Genomic DNA, 16,328 nt, shown 5'->3' with positions numbered 1-16,328 from the left:
GAATGTTCTATTAATTGATAAGTATATCTAGATTATTATTAGCATAAATTAATTTATGTGCACAGTTGACAATTTGAAAAGTCCTCAGTTTGAATTATATGAGAGATGTTCATAATATTTCTAAAACTATCTGCAACTGACCTTAAGATTAGATTTGATTTAAATTAATTATATATCTGAAGCCAAAGAAGTGGAAAACAGCATTAGTATGCATTCTTGCTTCTAACACTGCTTTGATATCATACATACTGGTATGTGCTCTGAGAGCTGAAATGACCTCAGAAGCATGTTAGCAGTAGATTTTGATTTTGTTGTTAAGAGTTGAGTTTGTTACACATAAATATATGAATTCATAGTATTGTTAGGTATGCAAATATACATTGATTATTTTACTCTCTGTCCCTTTGGTGGTGCTATCATATGATAACAAACTCTTAAGATGATTTGCTAGTGTTTCTCCTGTCTCTAACAATGTTTTTCAGTCTTAAAAAATGTTCCTTTATAGCTGTTTATTTTCTACTTTAATGATTTTCTTGGTTTTTGAAAAACATTGTTTTTTAAATTCTGTGCATGAAAAGTACTGAGTCTTAAAATATATTCTTGACTTACTGATACAGAAATTTTCTTCTCACAAGTAAAATACAGTAAAGAAATGCCTTTCTTATCTTAGTATGGAAATAAACTGATAAGGGCAGGGGTATTTAAAATCTAACACTTGCTGTCATGCATATGCAATCTTAGTATAAGAATGCCTATTTCTGATTTCTATTTAATCTTACCTGTCTTTTTGTTTCTTTTGCAGCAAAAAATGCTGGATAGAATTTCTTCTCACTGCAATTTAAATATATTCTTTTTTCTGTCAATTACCACAGGTTTAGTCCCTATGAGTGGTATAATCCACACCCTTGCAATCCTGACTCAGACGTGGTGGAAAACAATTTCACCTTGCTAAATAGTTTCTGGTTTGGAGTTGGAGCTCTCATGCAGCAAGGTATACGATTCAGCCTGCTATTTCCCTTGGGCACCATGTCCCACTCTTTGCTGGGGGTGACAGCTCTCGCTGGCACAAGTCGCTTGCATGGGTGCCTCTGTGCATGTAACCATAATCCAGCTTTTCCATCTACCTAATGCATTTAGGCCTTCTCAAATCCCATCCAAGAGAGATTCTGAGAAACAATTAGCTTTTGCAAATTCACATACAGTATACTCATCTAATTTTTTTTTCTTAACCCACAGTAGGTACATCACTTCATAGATAACCAAGCTAACCTGATTCATTAGCCAGAAGCTTCATTTAAAGTACTACTAAAATTACATCTCCTTGAGACAAGAATACAGTTCAATACTGCTGTTTCCTGTCTCATTTTGATGTAAAAATGTCTCCTCTTTCATATTAATTCCTGGTGATTAGATGCATTTATATTGCATGATTACTAAATCTACTGCATATAAATTTGCAAAATTAAAATACTAAAATATTTAGAGTTAACTTTCTGAGTAAAATATTAGCTGCATCTGATAGCTTACAAAGAATATAAAATATTGCATGCTCAGTGGTGCATGCAAAAATACTTTTTCATAATTATTTAAAATTTAAAATATAAATGTTAAAAGTAAAGGTTGTATTTTAGAAAATGATAGAATATATGTAATAAGATGTCTTAGTGGTTTATACATAACTATGAATTTATTATATTAGTGTTGGTTTTTTTCAAGTAGAATTTTAATTTTTGACACTGTGGTTTATTTTATTTATCTTTTCATATTTAAATAAATTTTAGGAAATTAATATATTATACAATTTCTAAAAATAAAATATTTTACAAACCAAAGTCTAAGATTGTTGTATACATTTAAAATGAAATACCTTTAAGTTGTAAATATAGTAAGTATAGCAAAATGTCCAAAAGTTGAACATTGGACAATGTATGAAGTAAGAAATAAAACACATTCCTTCCTAAGAATCATTCCACCTTATATTATTTGGATATATTTGAGTGGCATTTATTATTAACATTGGAGAAAATTATTCAATGATTGCATTACATATCTGGAGTGAATTTTTATTCTTAAATTATAAATTGTTTATAAAATTATACTATGACTTTGTATGCTTAATAATACACTAAATTCATTAATTCATTACTGTTTCTTTTATAAACTACTTCTAAAGTAAGAATAAATGATGTCAAAAAGAAAAAATAATTTATCAAAAAATAATATTTAATACATGTTGTAAGCAAAACCTAAGTTGAAATAATTATTTCCTTGTATGATTATGAATATATATGTATATAATATGTACATATACATATATATACATATATAAATGATGAACTAACTAATCTAAGTTTGTAGCATCTCTTTATAAATAACTTTAAAAATGTAAAGTCAGTAGTTGTATTTTCCCTTTCCTACATTTTTGGTCCAAGGTAAGGATTCTTTTCCTTAGGTATATTCTACACATAGAAGATAATATTGGAGTTCTTTTAAAATAGTAGTGAATAAAAGCCTGCCTATGGGATAAACTTCTCTTACAAGTAGCATTGAGAATACAATTTACCCAGGAAAATTGCTAGTCACCTGCTAATAATTAACTTTAATAGTCTAGAGTGAATTATCCTGACACTAAAGGTTGATAATTATGATTTTTTTTTTAATTTTTGATTCCATTTAGAAAAATATTGTTTTTTAAAATTATTTCCTAAAATAGCTGGAGGTCTTTGAGGATTTATATGTTCATTAGGTGATCTTGATATCAGTAATAGAAATTATAGATAAGACTCTCTGTGCTATCTCTGAAGATGATAAATAATCCAAGCAATGAAAAATTCAAATATACATTTGCTTTGCCACATAACTACTTCACTGCTGGTGGATACATGAAAGAGGAACCCATACTATTCTGGCTGATGCCCAGTTCCCCAGGAATTAGTGGGATATAGTGCTGGACATGACGTTACCTTGAGTACATGACAGTCAGCCCCTAACCAGGCTCTGATTCACAAGCGTTAAGAGGTATTCGCTTTCGGTCCTTGGGTAAGATACAAACTTGTGGTAATTGGGCCATTTTTTTGTCAAATGTCTCCACTATTCTTTTCTTTCCCAGTCTTGTTTGACCTTATTGGTGTTCTTGTTTAAAAAAAAAAAAAAAAAAAAGGAATAAAAGTAAAATAAGCAGCCCAAGCTGCTGCTGATCATCTTGAGAGTGTTTTAGTGTTTCAGTGTCCGAGTGTGTGTCTGACAGGGCCTACGAGCAACTACATCAGAAAGGTACTTTTCTGTCTTTTTCTTCCTTACAGAGTGGTAGGCAGAGTCTGGAGCTGGAGTTGGCTGTCATGTCCAAGTCTGTCTGCTTTTAAAATTTTGTTTGTTTGTTTTAAATTGCAAGGGTAAGATGAACTGCAGTGCAAGATGGGCTGTTTTTGATATAGTACAATCACAATACCATTTATTTTTCAATGTTAATGTGAATAATTTTATTTTTTCTCTCCATTTAAAGATGTGTTACCGTACTACATCAGTGATCATATTTAAGATCTGACTGTAAAATAAGTCCATCTTTGCTCCATTCCATTTTACTCAAACCCTATTAAAAATTATGTACTTTTTGATTATAGATTCAAAATGATTAAAAGTGAATGGTAATATATTTTATACATACATCCACAAATTTCATTTACATTTTAATAAAAAAGCCCACATTCTGATATATCTTCAACATTAAAAAATGTAAATAATATGGTAAAATTATAATAAAATTTAATTCATAGCAGACCAAATTTTAAAGTTGTTAGGGTTTTATTTTATAACTTAAATGAATTAAAATTAATAATAATCAAAGGTAAAATATAATTTATAGATCCTATTATCTTATTAATACCATGGGCAGGCAACTCCAGCCATATATTTTGATATATATATGAAATGTGATATATATGTATAAAAATAAATTTGTGACAACTTAAGTACTTATTCTTATCCTAATTTATTTCATTGAGGCTAACCATAGTGATGGGAGATATTTGCTTATACATTATAAAATGAGGTAGTAAATTATTTGCCACCTCATATTAAAATAAACACAGGACTAAAACCCTACATCATATCTTAGGAATGTGGGTAATTGAAATTACTTTATTATTATGCATCATTACTTTTTTAAATGATGAAATAGATAAAATATATGTGCTACATGCACAGGAAAAATGAAACTCTTACAGAAAGGTTGTGAAGAAAAGGATGTGAACATATTAAGTCATTTCCTCTGTAACCCACAAAAAGAACAAGACTATGAAACTCTACATGTGTGGCTTATAAGCTGGAAGTTTCCCCCCCTTTTCTAATGCTATTTTTATAAAGAATTTAATTCATTAATATTTTAACTATACCTTCTCAGGTAGATCTAGAGTCTCCTGTCACTATACTTAAAACTGAACATCCTAAAGGATTGTCTGTCAAATGAAATTAGCTTCTGGTCTCCCAATGGTTGTTACTTGCTTACTAAAGCAATATGTAAATCTATTACATAAGCATTTATTACACGGTGATTCCATTCTGCCACTGTGACCAAAAGTATCTGATTGCTGATCAAATTCTCTGTATTCGTTTCACCTTTCCCCCAATCTCTGTTAGGTTCTGAGCTCATGCCCAAAGCGCTCTCCACCAGGATAGTGGGAGGCATTTGGTGGTTTTTCACACTTATCATCATTTCTTCGTATACTGCTAATTTAGCCGCCTTTCTGACAGTGGAACGCATGGAATCTCCTATTGACTCTGCTGATGATTTAGCTAAACAAACCAAGATAGAGTATGGAGCAGTAGAGGATGGCGCAACCATGACTTTTTTCAAGGTAAGTTCTACTGGCTATCTAAAATGTATACATTAAATGTTATTTGTGCAGGACACTTAATAACATATAACTCAAGGGGTAGAAAGTTGTAAACTTCACATGTCCACGAAAATGAATCATTTGACAGTTGAATATCTCAAGGAGTTTTTGCTTTACAAGTATTCTACTCTTATTTTAAGGAATATTTTCCTCAAAGGAAACATTTTTTTTTCTCAAAAGGGTTTTAACTTTGAATGAAAAAATCATGTGTTTGTGGAAAATTAAATAGTTATAGATCTGGATTCTACAAGGCTTGGTTATCAGAAAAGAATACTTACGTGGAAGATTGTTACCAGTGTACACATTTATTTCGTCACAATGAGGCAGGGGATGAGAACTAAAGGAAAAATCAGTTCTCATTATCTATACAGTTATTCATCTAGTATTCTGCAAGATATGGTCTGGACATAGGATCCCAGTTGAATTCATAGTGGTTTCCAAAGGGAACATTTACGTGGGAATTGTGATTTTGCACAGTTCTGGCATACAGAGCACCTTGTTCTCCTTGTTACTCTTCTCCTCCTACTCCTGTTTGCTCACCTATCCAAAGTATATCAGAAAGGGGAATTCACTTTATGGAATATCACTTTATAATTCCTTTAACATTTTATGAAGTATTTTCCAGACTTTTATAGATGGGGCAAGTTATTTTAAGTATTGGTATTTCCTTTCAGTGTTTATACAAATGCAATAGGCAATTCTATTGGACAGTACAACAGGTAGATGTTTTAATTAAATAATTGGTTCAAGCTATAAAATAAATTCCTTCATCAAGTATGCACCAAGTGCCTTCTGAGTGTCAGAAACTACACTACTGGTTGGGTATTCTACAGAAAATATGACCTCATTATCACTCTCAAGGAGATTATAGTCAAGTTGGTGTCAGAAGAATGTGTCAACAATCAGAAAATAGGAATTGATGTGACTTAAAACAGCAATTTTACCATGTAATGCAATTTTCTTGCCAAAAATTCATATAAAACTGAGTCAACTTTCTTTATAGAGATATGAAGGACACCACATTTCCAAAGAATGTGACAGATTTCATCAGTTAGTTCCACATAACCAAAAATTTTAAATTATTTTCTGAAGGAATTTCTCATATGGTAGGTTAAAGATTGAGTGTATATTTCATATTTAATTAACCCAATCATTATTACTTAATGAAATACATTGAATAACCAAAATATGAGCAAAACAATTTCTTCAGTGTGGTATTATATGACTGCATGAAGGATAATTGATTGATTTTATTCAAATTAAATACATAGAATTATTAGAGATTGCCTTTGTAATAAAACTGATTTTTCAGATTTTTGTTTTTATTTTAAGAAATCAGTTCTGTAATTTCTAAATGCTCATTGTCAGTGTCAAGAACATTGCAGGGAGTGAATACATGTTGCATTAAAATTATTAGAGTATTCAAGTGAAAGTTAAAGTTGAGTTTATAAAATAACACAAATAAAGTACCTACCAATTATTTGACACCAGAAATGTTTATATCAATTTCATAAATATTTCATGGCTTTAATTTCAATTTTCTTTTCCAGAAGACTCAAATATCTTATTTCAAAGCCCTAATGTATTATGAGCAAAGCTTCTCTCAGAAAAAAAGCAGTTCCAAAAAATAATTCTCCTTATGTCATTTTTCTTTTTTAAGGTTATTTTCCTCCTTGTTTATCTTTTCAATCTTTTGTTCTTTTTTCTTCTTTTTAGTTCAGTTGCTCTCTGCCGTGTCATTTTTTTCCTACCTTCACTTTTCCTTGCTACTGGCTTTTCTTCTTACTCTTTCATCTCCTGCACACAAGGGTGCCTCTAGCACCTGGAGAAAATTGACATGAAGCAACTTTCTGTTTCCAACAGCACATACTTTCTTTAGAATTGAAGCCTTCTGGAATATACACTAGTTACAATAAAAACCACACAGTGATGATTGCTAAGTTGACAATTACCTTATGTTGCTAACTATCACATGCTGAATTCTTACTGTTATAATAAAAAAAAAAAAGCCCTAAGTCTTACAGAACATTATATGTTGATTTTTCTTTGGGTATTTTAGTGTAGTCTTAAAAGAGTCTACTTCCAACTTCATGTTTTGGCTTGTTAAACTATATCGTTATACTAGCCATGGTATGGAATTAAATTTTTTTTTCTAGCACTCTAGAATTCAAATAAATGTATTCTTACTTTGAAATTCTACGGTGAACCAGGAACTATTCTGTACTGTGTATTTATATTTTATACCACTCTTTTATTCTTTAATTAACAACCACAATACAAACACTCTAGGAAGCACCCTTAAGGCATTGACTTCTAAAGGAATTTCCATTATGTTTTTACTAATTTAATAAGACCCTGCTGTTAACTAATTGTTCTGGAAGGCTCAGTTCCAGAAAATTATTTTAAAAATAATAGTTCTTTCAGTACAACAAGATTGGCTCAAGATATCTTGTCATAATGCAGATGAGTCCTCAGCATTGCAGAGGCACATGCAGAGTTAATGCTGCTCTACCACGTCAAATAATTCTATTTCCAAAAACAAGCTTGATTTGTTCACTGAGCTCATATGTACATTGTCTTTGAGAAGAGGTCTTCCTTCCTTTCGTCAGTATCCATCGTACTTTCCACACATTCTCTCCAGGGATAAATATAAAGCCATGACCGAAAACAAGAATTCAAAATCAAGGTGATGCTGGTTCTCCAGTGTTATTCAAGAAGACTAAATAAACTGGATGACATTACTGATATGTTTTTAGTCATGTTTAGATAAAAGAATAGATGTGGGATCAGGGGTTTTTTTGAAAAGCATTGAAGGAGGAATCGAAAACTCCTTCTTAAAAATCTAAGAATTTTGTGTTCTAGAATTAAAATCTCACTCCAGGCACAAATAAAATGCTACCAAACAAGCATATTCTTTTCTCCCTGAAGTATGAAGATTAGGAAAATGAATCCACAGAAACCAGAGGATTAAAAGTAACTCACCAATAGCCTGTAGGTGTTATGGATTCTAAGAAAATCCCTATCATTTGAAGGGAGTCAAATATTTTACAAAATGAAGCTGAATAACCTTTTTCCTATGCAACCCATGAGCCTATGGATTTAAATTTCCACAAATTCTGTCTATGGTTGGTCTACCTGAAAATTTTTATTTTTCTACATGTTCTAATATAGTCTGTCCATCTAAGAAGAATTGTGGAAAAGGAAGCACTTTTGTAAAAAAGAATATAGTAAATAAAATCCTGGCACATATTAAAAAGAAATGTAAATGGTATCAAATTCCTAATGTAAATAGCTTAGCTCCTCTAACAAGTTAAGAATCTACATTTTATTTTATTGTTCTATTCTTTTTACAGGGTGGAGGATTGAACCCAGGGCCTTTCTAGGAGAAATATATCCTATTTATCCTGTTTCTCCTAGTTCAAACCAGTGTCACTTCTCCCAAAGTTATTGGAGTGACTTAAAGTTCTTCAAAAGGACTCCCTCCCATTTCTTTAGAATAAGAGCTCTTTCCTTGGCTTACAAAGCACAGGTCTGCCTTCTTACTCTCTCTTCACTTTCCATTACACTAGAAGTTCCAGCCAAACTGGTTTGTCTTTTGTCTGGATGTATCCTGAACTCTCACGCCTCCTTCTCCAACATTATGCTCATTCTTCATCACCACCCTTCCCTACCAATCTAATTAACAGTTTGTCTTTACTCTTGAGATCCTTATTTATCCTCTATATACTCCCAGAAAAATTTTCTGACCCTTTTCAGACTAAAATCTACCCATGCTGGGAAAGATGCTTATTTTATTTGTCCCCCTAAGTATTCTCTTTTTATGTCAATTATCAATAAATTATCAATCCAAGATGTATTTCTTGTTTTTTTAATGTTCCCACACTACACTGCGTAATATAGATTAAATGAATCTATATCATTCACTCTCATATCTGTAGCCCTTCAGACTGAATTTGTGAATGTCATGGGCTTGTGTTGGTTATAATTTATTTCAATAATATTGCTAAACAATCAACCAAAAACCCTTAATTAGTTTGCAGGTCAGGTGGATATTGGGAGCCTAGAACCTTTTCTACATTTAGAATAGGGTCAGTTTCTTTCACACTGGAGTCAAAGTCCTTTTCCCAACAGTTTCTTTGGAAGCTTTGTAGACTTTAAATGCATACGATTGAGTCTGCTTATGATCAAAAAGTCATACCGTCGATTCTTCTTAAGATGCTGTATGCTTCTCTAAAGAGAGATTTCGAGTAGAAATTATCAAGAGGAGAAAGTCTACAAGGCATTATCTTAAGGCAACACATTTAATTTGATTTTTAACCAAGGTCTGAAACCATTTTGAGACAATATTAAGAAATTTCACTGGCTTGATACACTAAAGATTAGAAACACTTGCTGGGTTTGGTGGTATATGTCTGTAATCCAGCAGCTCAAGAGGTTGAGGCAGGAGAATCACAAGTTCAAAGTCAGCCTCAGAAACTTAGCAAGGCTCTAAGCAACTTAATGAGATCCTGTTTCAAAATGAAAACAAAAAGAGCTGGGGATTTGGCTCAGTGGTTAAGCGCCCCTGGGTTCAATCCTCAGTACAAAAAAAAAAAAAAAAAAGATTAGGAACACATTTGTTATCCAACAATACAAATTTTAGCTCTTCTCTATTACCTCTAAATTTTGCCTGCAAACGTCAGGTCATTTTTATTTCATTTTTCCTCATCTACTTGTAATTATTATTATTATTATTATTATTTACATTTTATCTCTTTCTTGTAGAACCTTATCATGTGTACTTAAAGCTAACCAACTGATTCATTAAACATTTTGTAACTTTTTAGGCTATGTCTGACTAAAGCTAAAAGATTATTAGTACATTTTCTAACTCAGATAACTAAAAGGTATACTTTTAAAATTCCATCTTCCTCTTTATTCATGGACCTGCATTTTCTTGTCTTTCTCTAATGATTTCATTTTCATCTGTTATGTGTGCCATAAATCAATGCCACATGTTTACATTTGTTTTATGAATGTACTTTATCCTTTTACCAAATTCTGTACAGTTATATACTAGCAAAACAAATGTTGCCATAAATCAATTTTATTGATGGAAAACCTGTGACAGAGAGTTTTAGATAGAATGTACGGTATAGATGTGATTGCTTACAAAATGTTGTTGCTCAGTAGATGGGTAAAATGCTTTTTTTTTTTTCAAAATATGTTGCTTTCTATGACATTCTCATTTTAACCCTCTGTTGAAAGTCAATTTATTTGAGAGTGTAGTCAATGAAGATAGGAATGCAAAAGGGTGGATTAATATTCCCATCTGGGGCAAAAAGTTTTATCTTAATTTTTGTTTTTATGTACCTAACGACAAAAGAGTCTCTCTCTCTCTCTCTCTCTCTCTCTCTCTCTCTCTCTCTCCCTTTCATACACACACACACACACACACACACACACACACACACACAAAGAATCTTTCTCTTTAGGAAATCTCAAAGTAAGTTCTAAATATCAGCTCATTAATCTTTGTAACAGTCTTTAAGAAATGTAGGAAGCAATTTCCATTATGCTCATTTAACAGATGAGGAAACTGGGCCATAGAGAGGTTAAGTGACTTATTAATTATGAAAGCAATAACCAGGGGCTCATAGTATCACAATAAAAGTAATAACCAAAGAGATCAAGGCATAGCCATCATTACTCAGAAGAGCTAAGTGCATTAGTCATTTTGGTTCACCCTCATGACCTCAACTACTTGATCATATTAAGTTTCTAAACGTTTATCTTAAGCCATTGATGCAGATAGAGCCACAACATGTTCTTTATAGTTTGCTACTTATTCTGATCTTATCAGTTCAGTGATCTCCTAAAATTAATTTGAACTGGGGTGATAGGTTCCAAAACCTGAATAGCTAGTGTGTCTTGCCTGCAATGATTGTTTTGAAAGCTCGAGTGATCCTACTAAGAAGTACTAGAAAAGTATGTCATTTTTAAATTAAGGGATAGAATATAAAAATATTTTAGTTTATAACATGTGCTTAACAACTAGCTTTATAAACGCATATCATATGCCATTGCTCATAGTTCTTTATTGTTTAAAATTCATGACTTTGTGTATTATTTTTAACACCAATAGACCAGGGGTGGCAATACATGTATAATATATAGTATATTTACTATAAAAGTTTCAATAATTACTTGCAAGCACATGGATGGAAACTGGTTTACATCTTTCAGTGTTCACATATTTGCCAGTACTGTACAAGCCCTAATAATCTTTTATCATTATGCAATATAATAATTATAATTTCTTTTTGGTATTTCATTTAAGTCTAGGGATAATTTCTCAGTACTTCCTCACAAATGAATAGCTTTATTTATTATTAACTTGCCACATAGTTTTGTTTCAGGTCATTTTTACTTATTTGAAGTCTGTGTAAGCTTAGTTAATGATATTCCCTTTTCTCACTAGTATTTGGGGGAAAACAGTTTTCAAATTTCAACACTAGTGATATTGTTTCTATTCCATGGAAATCAATTTAAAAATGAAATATTAACAAGAGGACAGGTATATTCACATCAAAGTCTTATATATAAAGTCTTTGACATTTTGTTACATTATAGCTCCTTATGTATGCATTATAAACTCTAGACCACTGCCTCGCAGTGTTATTGGTATTATCTGTTTTATCAGATTCCCCAGTTAAGTAACTGCTTTAACTTATGTATAAAGTTTCTATTAAGTTGTAGAAAATGTGGCTGGGCTACAACCAGTAAAGCTGGATAGCATGTATGCCTCATGGAAATACAGTCTTTTCCATGGCAGGCAATTGTATCACTGTGATAAATAAGAAGTATTGATTTTTTTTTTTTTCACATTGACTTTCCTTTCTCTGAAGGAAAAAGTCATTATGAGTCATTTGAGTATATTTTAAATGTCTTTAAGATATTCATTTATGAGCTGGGTCAGGTGGCTCGTGCCTGTAAATTCCAGCAACTTGGGAGGCTGAGACAGGAGGATGACAAATTTAAGGCCAGGTTGAACAACCTAGTGAGGCCCTAAGCAACTCAGAGAAACCCTATCTCAGAATAAAAAATAAAAATACCACTGGGTTCAATCTCTAGTACCAACAGAAGAAAAGAAAAAAGTTCTTACCTGAATAATTACTAGAGATATAGTGTATAACACAACAACCATAGTGAATAATAATATCTAGTGTATCTGGATGTTACTATAAGAACAAATCTTAAGTGTTCTCCCCATAGCTGTACATAAAAATAAGTCATTATGTCAGGTGATGGTTATGTTAATTAGCTTGTTTGAGGAAATCATTGTACAAGATGCCCCATGTTGTATGATTTAAATATATACAATTTTTCTTTACCTATTGTAAGAATAACACTGGGGAAATTAATTAATTGATAAGTTAAATAATAAAATATTAATTTATTTATGTCAACAAATATCAGCCTGACTATAAATGAGACCATCAGAGGTACTTATGAAGTTTTTAGAGAATCTTAAGACTCAAGTTGCTTATCAGTCCAAGGACTGATTTTTAGATGGAATACTCAGCCTCTGAATTTGTAAAAAAAAAAAAAAAAACTTGCTTTGGTGATACTATTGTGCAGGCAGAGTTAACATGACATTGAAATGATCCCTTCATTTATTGGCACCAATAGTAATGATTGCACCTACTTCCATTTCTTTCATATTTTGATGGCCCTTTTTGCTCTTTTGAAACCCAGACCCCATGACAATTAGTCTGAGCATAAAACAATGATAAAACTTCTGACTACATTTTTAAATTTTACAAGTTACTTACCAGAATTTTATTTGCATCTTTTTTCCATATAGATTTGCTAACAATAAGTAATGTAACTACCTGTTCATTTCTGACTCTTTTCCTGGAGCCCTCCAATAGATAAGCAGAATTGTGATATTATAGGGTCACAAAAAGTGTTAGATCTTTATTTCTCAAAGTTGTGTGGTAAGGTAAATTCTGACTTTTATTTGTGTCTCTGAGTAAAAGTGTATTTTTAAAAATATATGTGTTCCAAAGGACCTGGAGAGTCAATATTCTTGTGTCATTTATACACAGTCACTGTATCAATGTTCTTCTACCCAAAGGTGGGGGAAATTAGAGGAGAGTCCTTTAGGTTGCAGAGAAGAAGGGTTGTACCTGTCATTGGTATTTACAGAGTGGAGGGTAGATTAAGACAAACTTTTTATTTGACATTAAAAAGGTTAACTGACTTTAAAATAAATGTTTAATTGACACAAAGAACTCATATCAATTAGCCTTTTTCATAGATTTATAAGTTGGGTTCTGAGCAAAAGCTTTGGGATTGGGGCTCACAAAATTTTCTTACATAAGTTTATTGTACTACCTTGTAATTTGGTGAACTGCCTCCACTTTTTTTCCCTGTTGTAAACGAACTTATCACCCGATGAAGGTAAATTACCACACAATTCTAGTTTATATCTTACTTTGTGTTACTTGATAATTCCTCAGTATCTCTTGGCAGATCTGAATAAAATGTGCTTCAAACATGAAATTCTGCTCTAACTTGGGTGTTAGAAATTCTGATATAGTTAGACTTCCAAGTCAAAAGCTTCTCTTGCCAACTTGCTTATTACAAATTGAGAAATAACTATGGATATTTATAATTCACAGAAAATTTATTTTTAATTTTTTTGTTTTACATATTGAAATTTGTAGATTATATTTGTATGCTTTATTTTTCCACCTACCTAAATGAATAAAAAAAAACAAAATTTTTATTTGATTTAAGGCAATATATCTGAACAATCAGTTCAGAATAGCGATTAATATTATTAATGAAATTTTCATCTATACTTGATAATGTTTTTCATTTGCATCAGATATCTTTCCTAAAAATCTAAAATAGATATCAAGTGAAGATTTTTATAGCCATGTAATTTTTCTTATTCTCCCAAGTAAATTTTCCTTTATTAATGCTATTGAGATATTGGTTGTGGGTTAATACATAACTGTTAACATTAAATAATATTTTGCTTAACAAAATAAAACTGATGTTTCAAAATTGTTGTTATAACCTTATTCATGTCTAATATGGGTTTTGATATAAATTAGTTCCTTTTGAAATTAACATTCAAACTAATTCTTTATTACACATTTGTTTTATTTGCATAAAAGGGAGTTATTTTTACCCAAGAAGTTCGTCTCCCTCCCCATTGTCTCATCTAACACAAAATTTATTGTATGTGAGACCTGATCCTATGTTTATTACAGGGATTTGCATAAGGCCTACAGGAAACCAACACCATTTTACTATGTTCCCATTGCAAGAAATAAAATGGTGCCTTTGAGTAAAGCTGCTTCATCAGACACTATTTTAGCATGCCAAGTTACAGCCATCAATGGTGAAACAGCAGATGTGAAGGCTAGTTGGCATCAAAGCATATGAGTCAAAGACTTTCCTATGGGAAAAGAAAGTGCTTCATTACACTTTATCTATAGTGAGAACATTGGTTCTATCAAGCTGTCTGAAAATTAGAATATGATGGGTTTTATTGCCCTAGCTCTGCCAGAGTGAATTCAATAGTTAAAAAGAAAGTGATAACGCCATTTTGGGAATTATAAGAAGTGATTAGAGTTTTAGTGTATTTAAACTTGGAAGGAGCAGCAACTTTTATCTTAAAAAGTAGCTTTTCTAAAATATCCAAGGGACAGCAGTTTAATCCCTTTCTAATTGTTACATTTGCAATATGTACTAATGCAACTTTGGGGCACTTTAATTGAAGGAAAAAAGTTATGTGTTTGACTGAAGTGTAAAATCTGAGAAACAATGTTTTAATTGCCTTGGAAAGCGAGTGCATGAGGCTGCTGCCATCCGGGATACACTGTGGTTCTCTCCCTCCCTTGTCCTCCCTCCTCCGCTCTGTGTAAGGGCCACTCCTGTTGTTTGTCAAATCAAAAAGGCAGCTCAAACACCATGTCACACCTCATCAATCTTGGAAGAGAGGGCCCCACAGGGAGTGAGAGAGCTAGGAAGTCAGTTAATATTGTGATGTTGAGTTGGCATGTCAAGTGCTGGATAATGGATAATAGTTGTCACTGTAAGAGTTTGTAGACACTGGTTAGGCAACATTTTGAAGGAAATTCAAGAAGGATGTATCTTTGGACATAAAGGATAAGCTGAGGAAATATCAAAACACACTTTGGAATTTAAAAATTTTCAATGTTTATTTCTCAGATAAAAATAGCTAAAATGAAAATCATGTTTCTTCTATATAAACTGTCGAATTAAAGGCATCATTTGTCATTTTAAAAATAAACATGTAAAGAAACTGCACTCTGGATTTGATAAATCTTTGAGGAAATTGTATTTATTGGCATTGTAACTGTGAAAGATCTTTTAGTTATGCTGATTTTTTTTTTTTTTTGAGAAAGTATTACAACTTTTGAAACCTCAGAAAAGATACAGTTCCTTTCTTTCAGGTAGTTCATTGATTGCAAGAATAATATAACAAAACTTGTATCTGATTCATAATGTCTGTGACAGTTCATGTTCCTGCTTTTGCTTGCTTTATGCTTTCTTTTTTGGGGGGAAGCCTTTGTTAAGATGCATACTAAAGTAATCAACTTTTTGGGGTGACTGAATTTTCTTTTGTTCATTTGTTTTCCTATTCCTCTGCAAAACCCAACCTATGAGGAATATTACTTCATTCTCCATTACCAAGAGCTGATTGAAAACAAGTCAGTTTTCTCTTTCCTTGTAAGATAAAACAAAAGGAGATTTACTATTTTTTTTTTCTGCTGCTGCCATCTTTGATGATCAGGCTTTTATTTAAAGACAGTACAGTATTGATTTTTCCCTTGGGAGAAACAAGATATAAAGTCGTGCACCCTTGGAATGCCCAGTGATCTTAGCAGCTCATCATGTATATTCACAAGGAACAAAAAGGGTTCATACATCATCTGTTTTCATATGCTTCCTTTCAATCCCAGATAGATCAGAAAAAGGAGAAAATAAATTTTAAAATTATTTAATAGGTGTTGATATGTGCAAACTGAACGAATTCCTTAAAAATGCTGCTTAAAAATAAAGTAGATTAAACATTAAATGGTAAATGACTTGTCCTTAAAGAGACCAGATTCTAAGACAACTTGAATATCTCTTTATATTGTGGGTATTAGTGGCTGTGGCAGTGCCAAGACTTATTTAATTACCTAATGCATAATGGTGAGCATTCTCTTGACCAGTTATATTCTGAGAAATTCCTTAGTAATTTCATGAAGAACTTTCCAGATGACTAAATGTGTCTGCATGCATGTATACACCTGTATATGAGTGAGTGTGATACGTAAGAGTAAGACATGCTGCCTTAATTGGAGTTAAATTATAGATGATTATGTAATTCATTTTTCTTATACCCAGTTCCCATATTAAATCTCTTTT

The 16,328-nt window shown here is 31.9% G+C and overlaps 1 protein-coding gene across 6 annotated transcripts in view; it reads left to right on the top strand.

Annotated features, from left to right (window-relative positions):
- The window catches only part of Grik2 (glutamate ionotropic receptor kainate type subunit 2), a 643,508-nt gene that overhangs the window by 496,628 nt on the left and 130,552 nt on the right, over window positions 1-16,328 (top strand). For 5 of the 6 annotated variants that reach the window (XM_047557542.1, XM_047557541.1, XM_047557544.1 and 2 more), the window contains exons 13-14: window positions 873-991; window positions 4,636-4,853. In XM_047557542.1, coding sequence (XP_047413498.1) covers window positions 873-991; window positions 4,636-4,853 — 337 coding nt within the window. Of the gene's footprint in view, window positions 1-872; window positions 992-4,635; window positions 4,854-8,245; window positions 8,688-16,328 lie in introns of those variants that run through there. The other variant, XM_047557546.1, reaches the window with a different exon arrangement.

This window comes from Sciurus carolinensis, chromosome 7 (genome assembly GCF_902686445.1).
Source record: "Sciurus carolinensis chromosome 7, mSciCar1.2, whole genome shotgun sequence".
NCBI lineage: Eukaryota > Metazoa > Chordata > Mammalia > Rodentia > Sciuridae > Sciurus > Sciurus carolinensis.
Note: the sequence above shows the minus strand (reverse complement) of the source record. Positions and strands in the feature narration are given on the sequence as shown.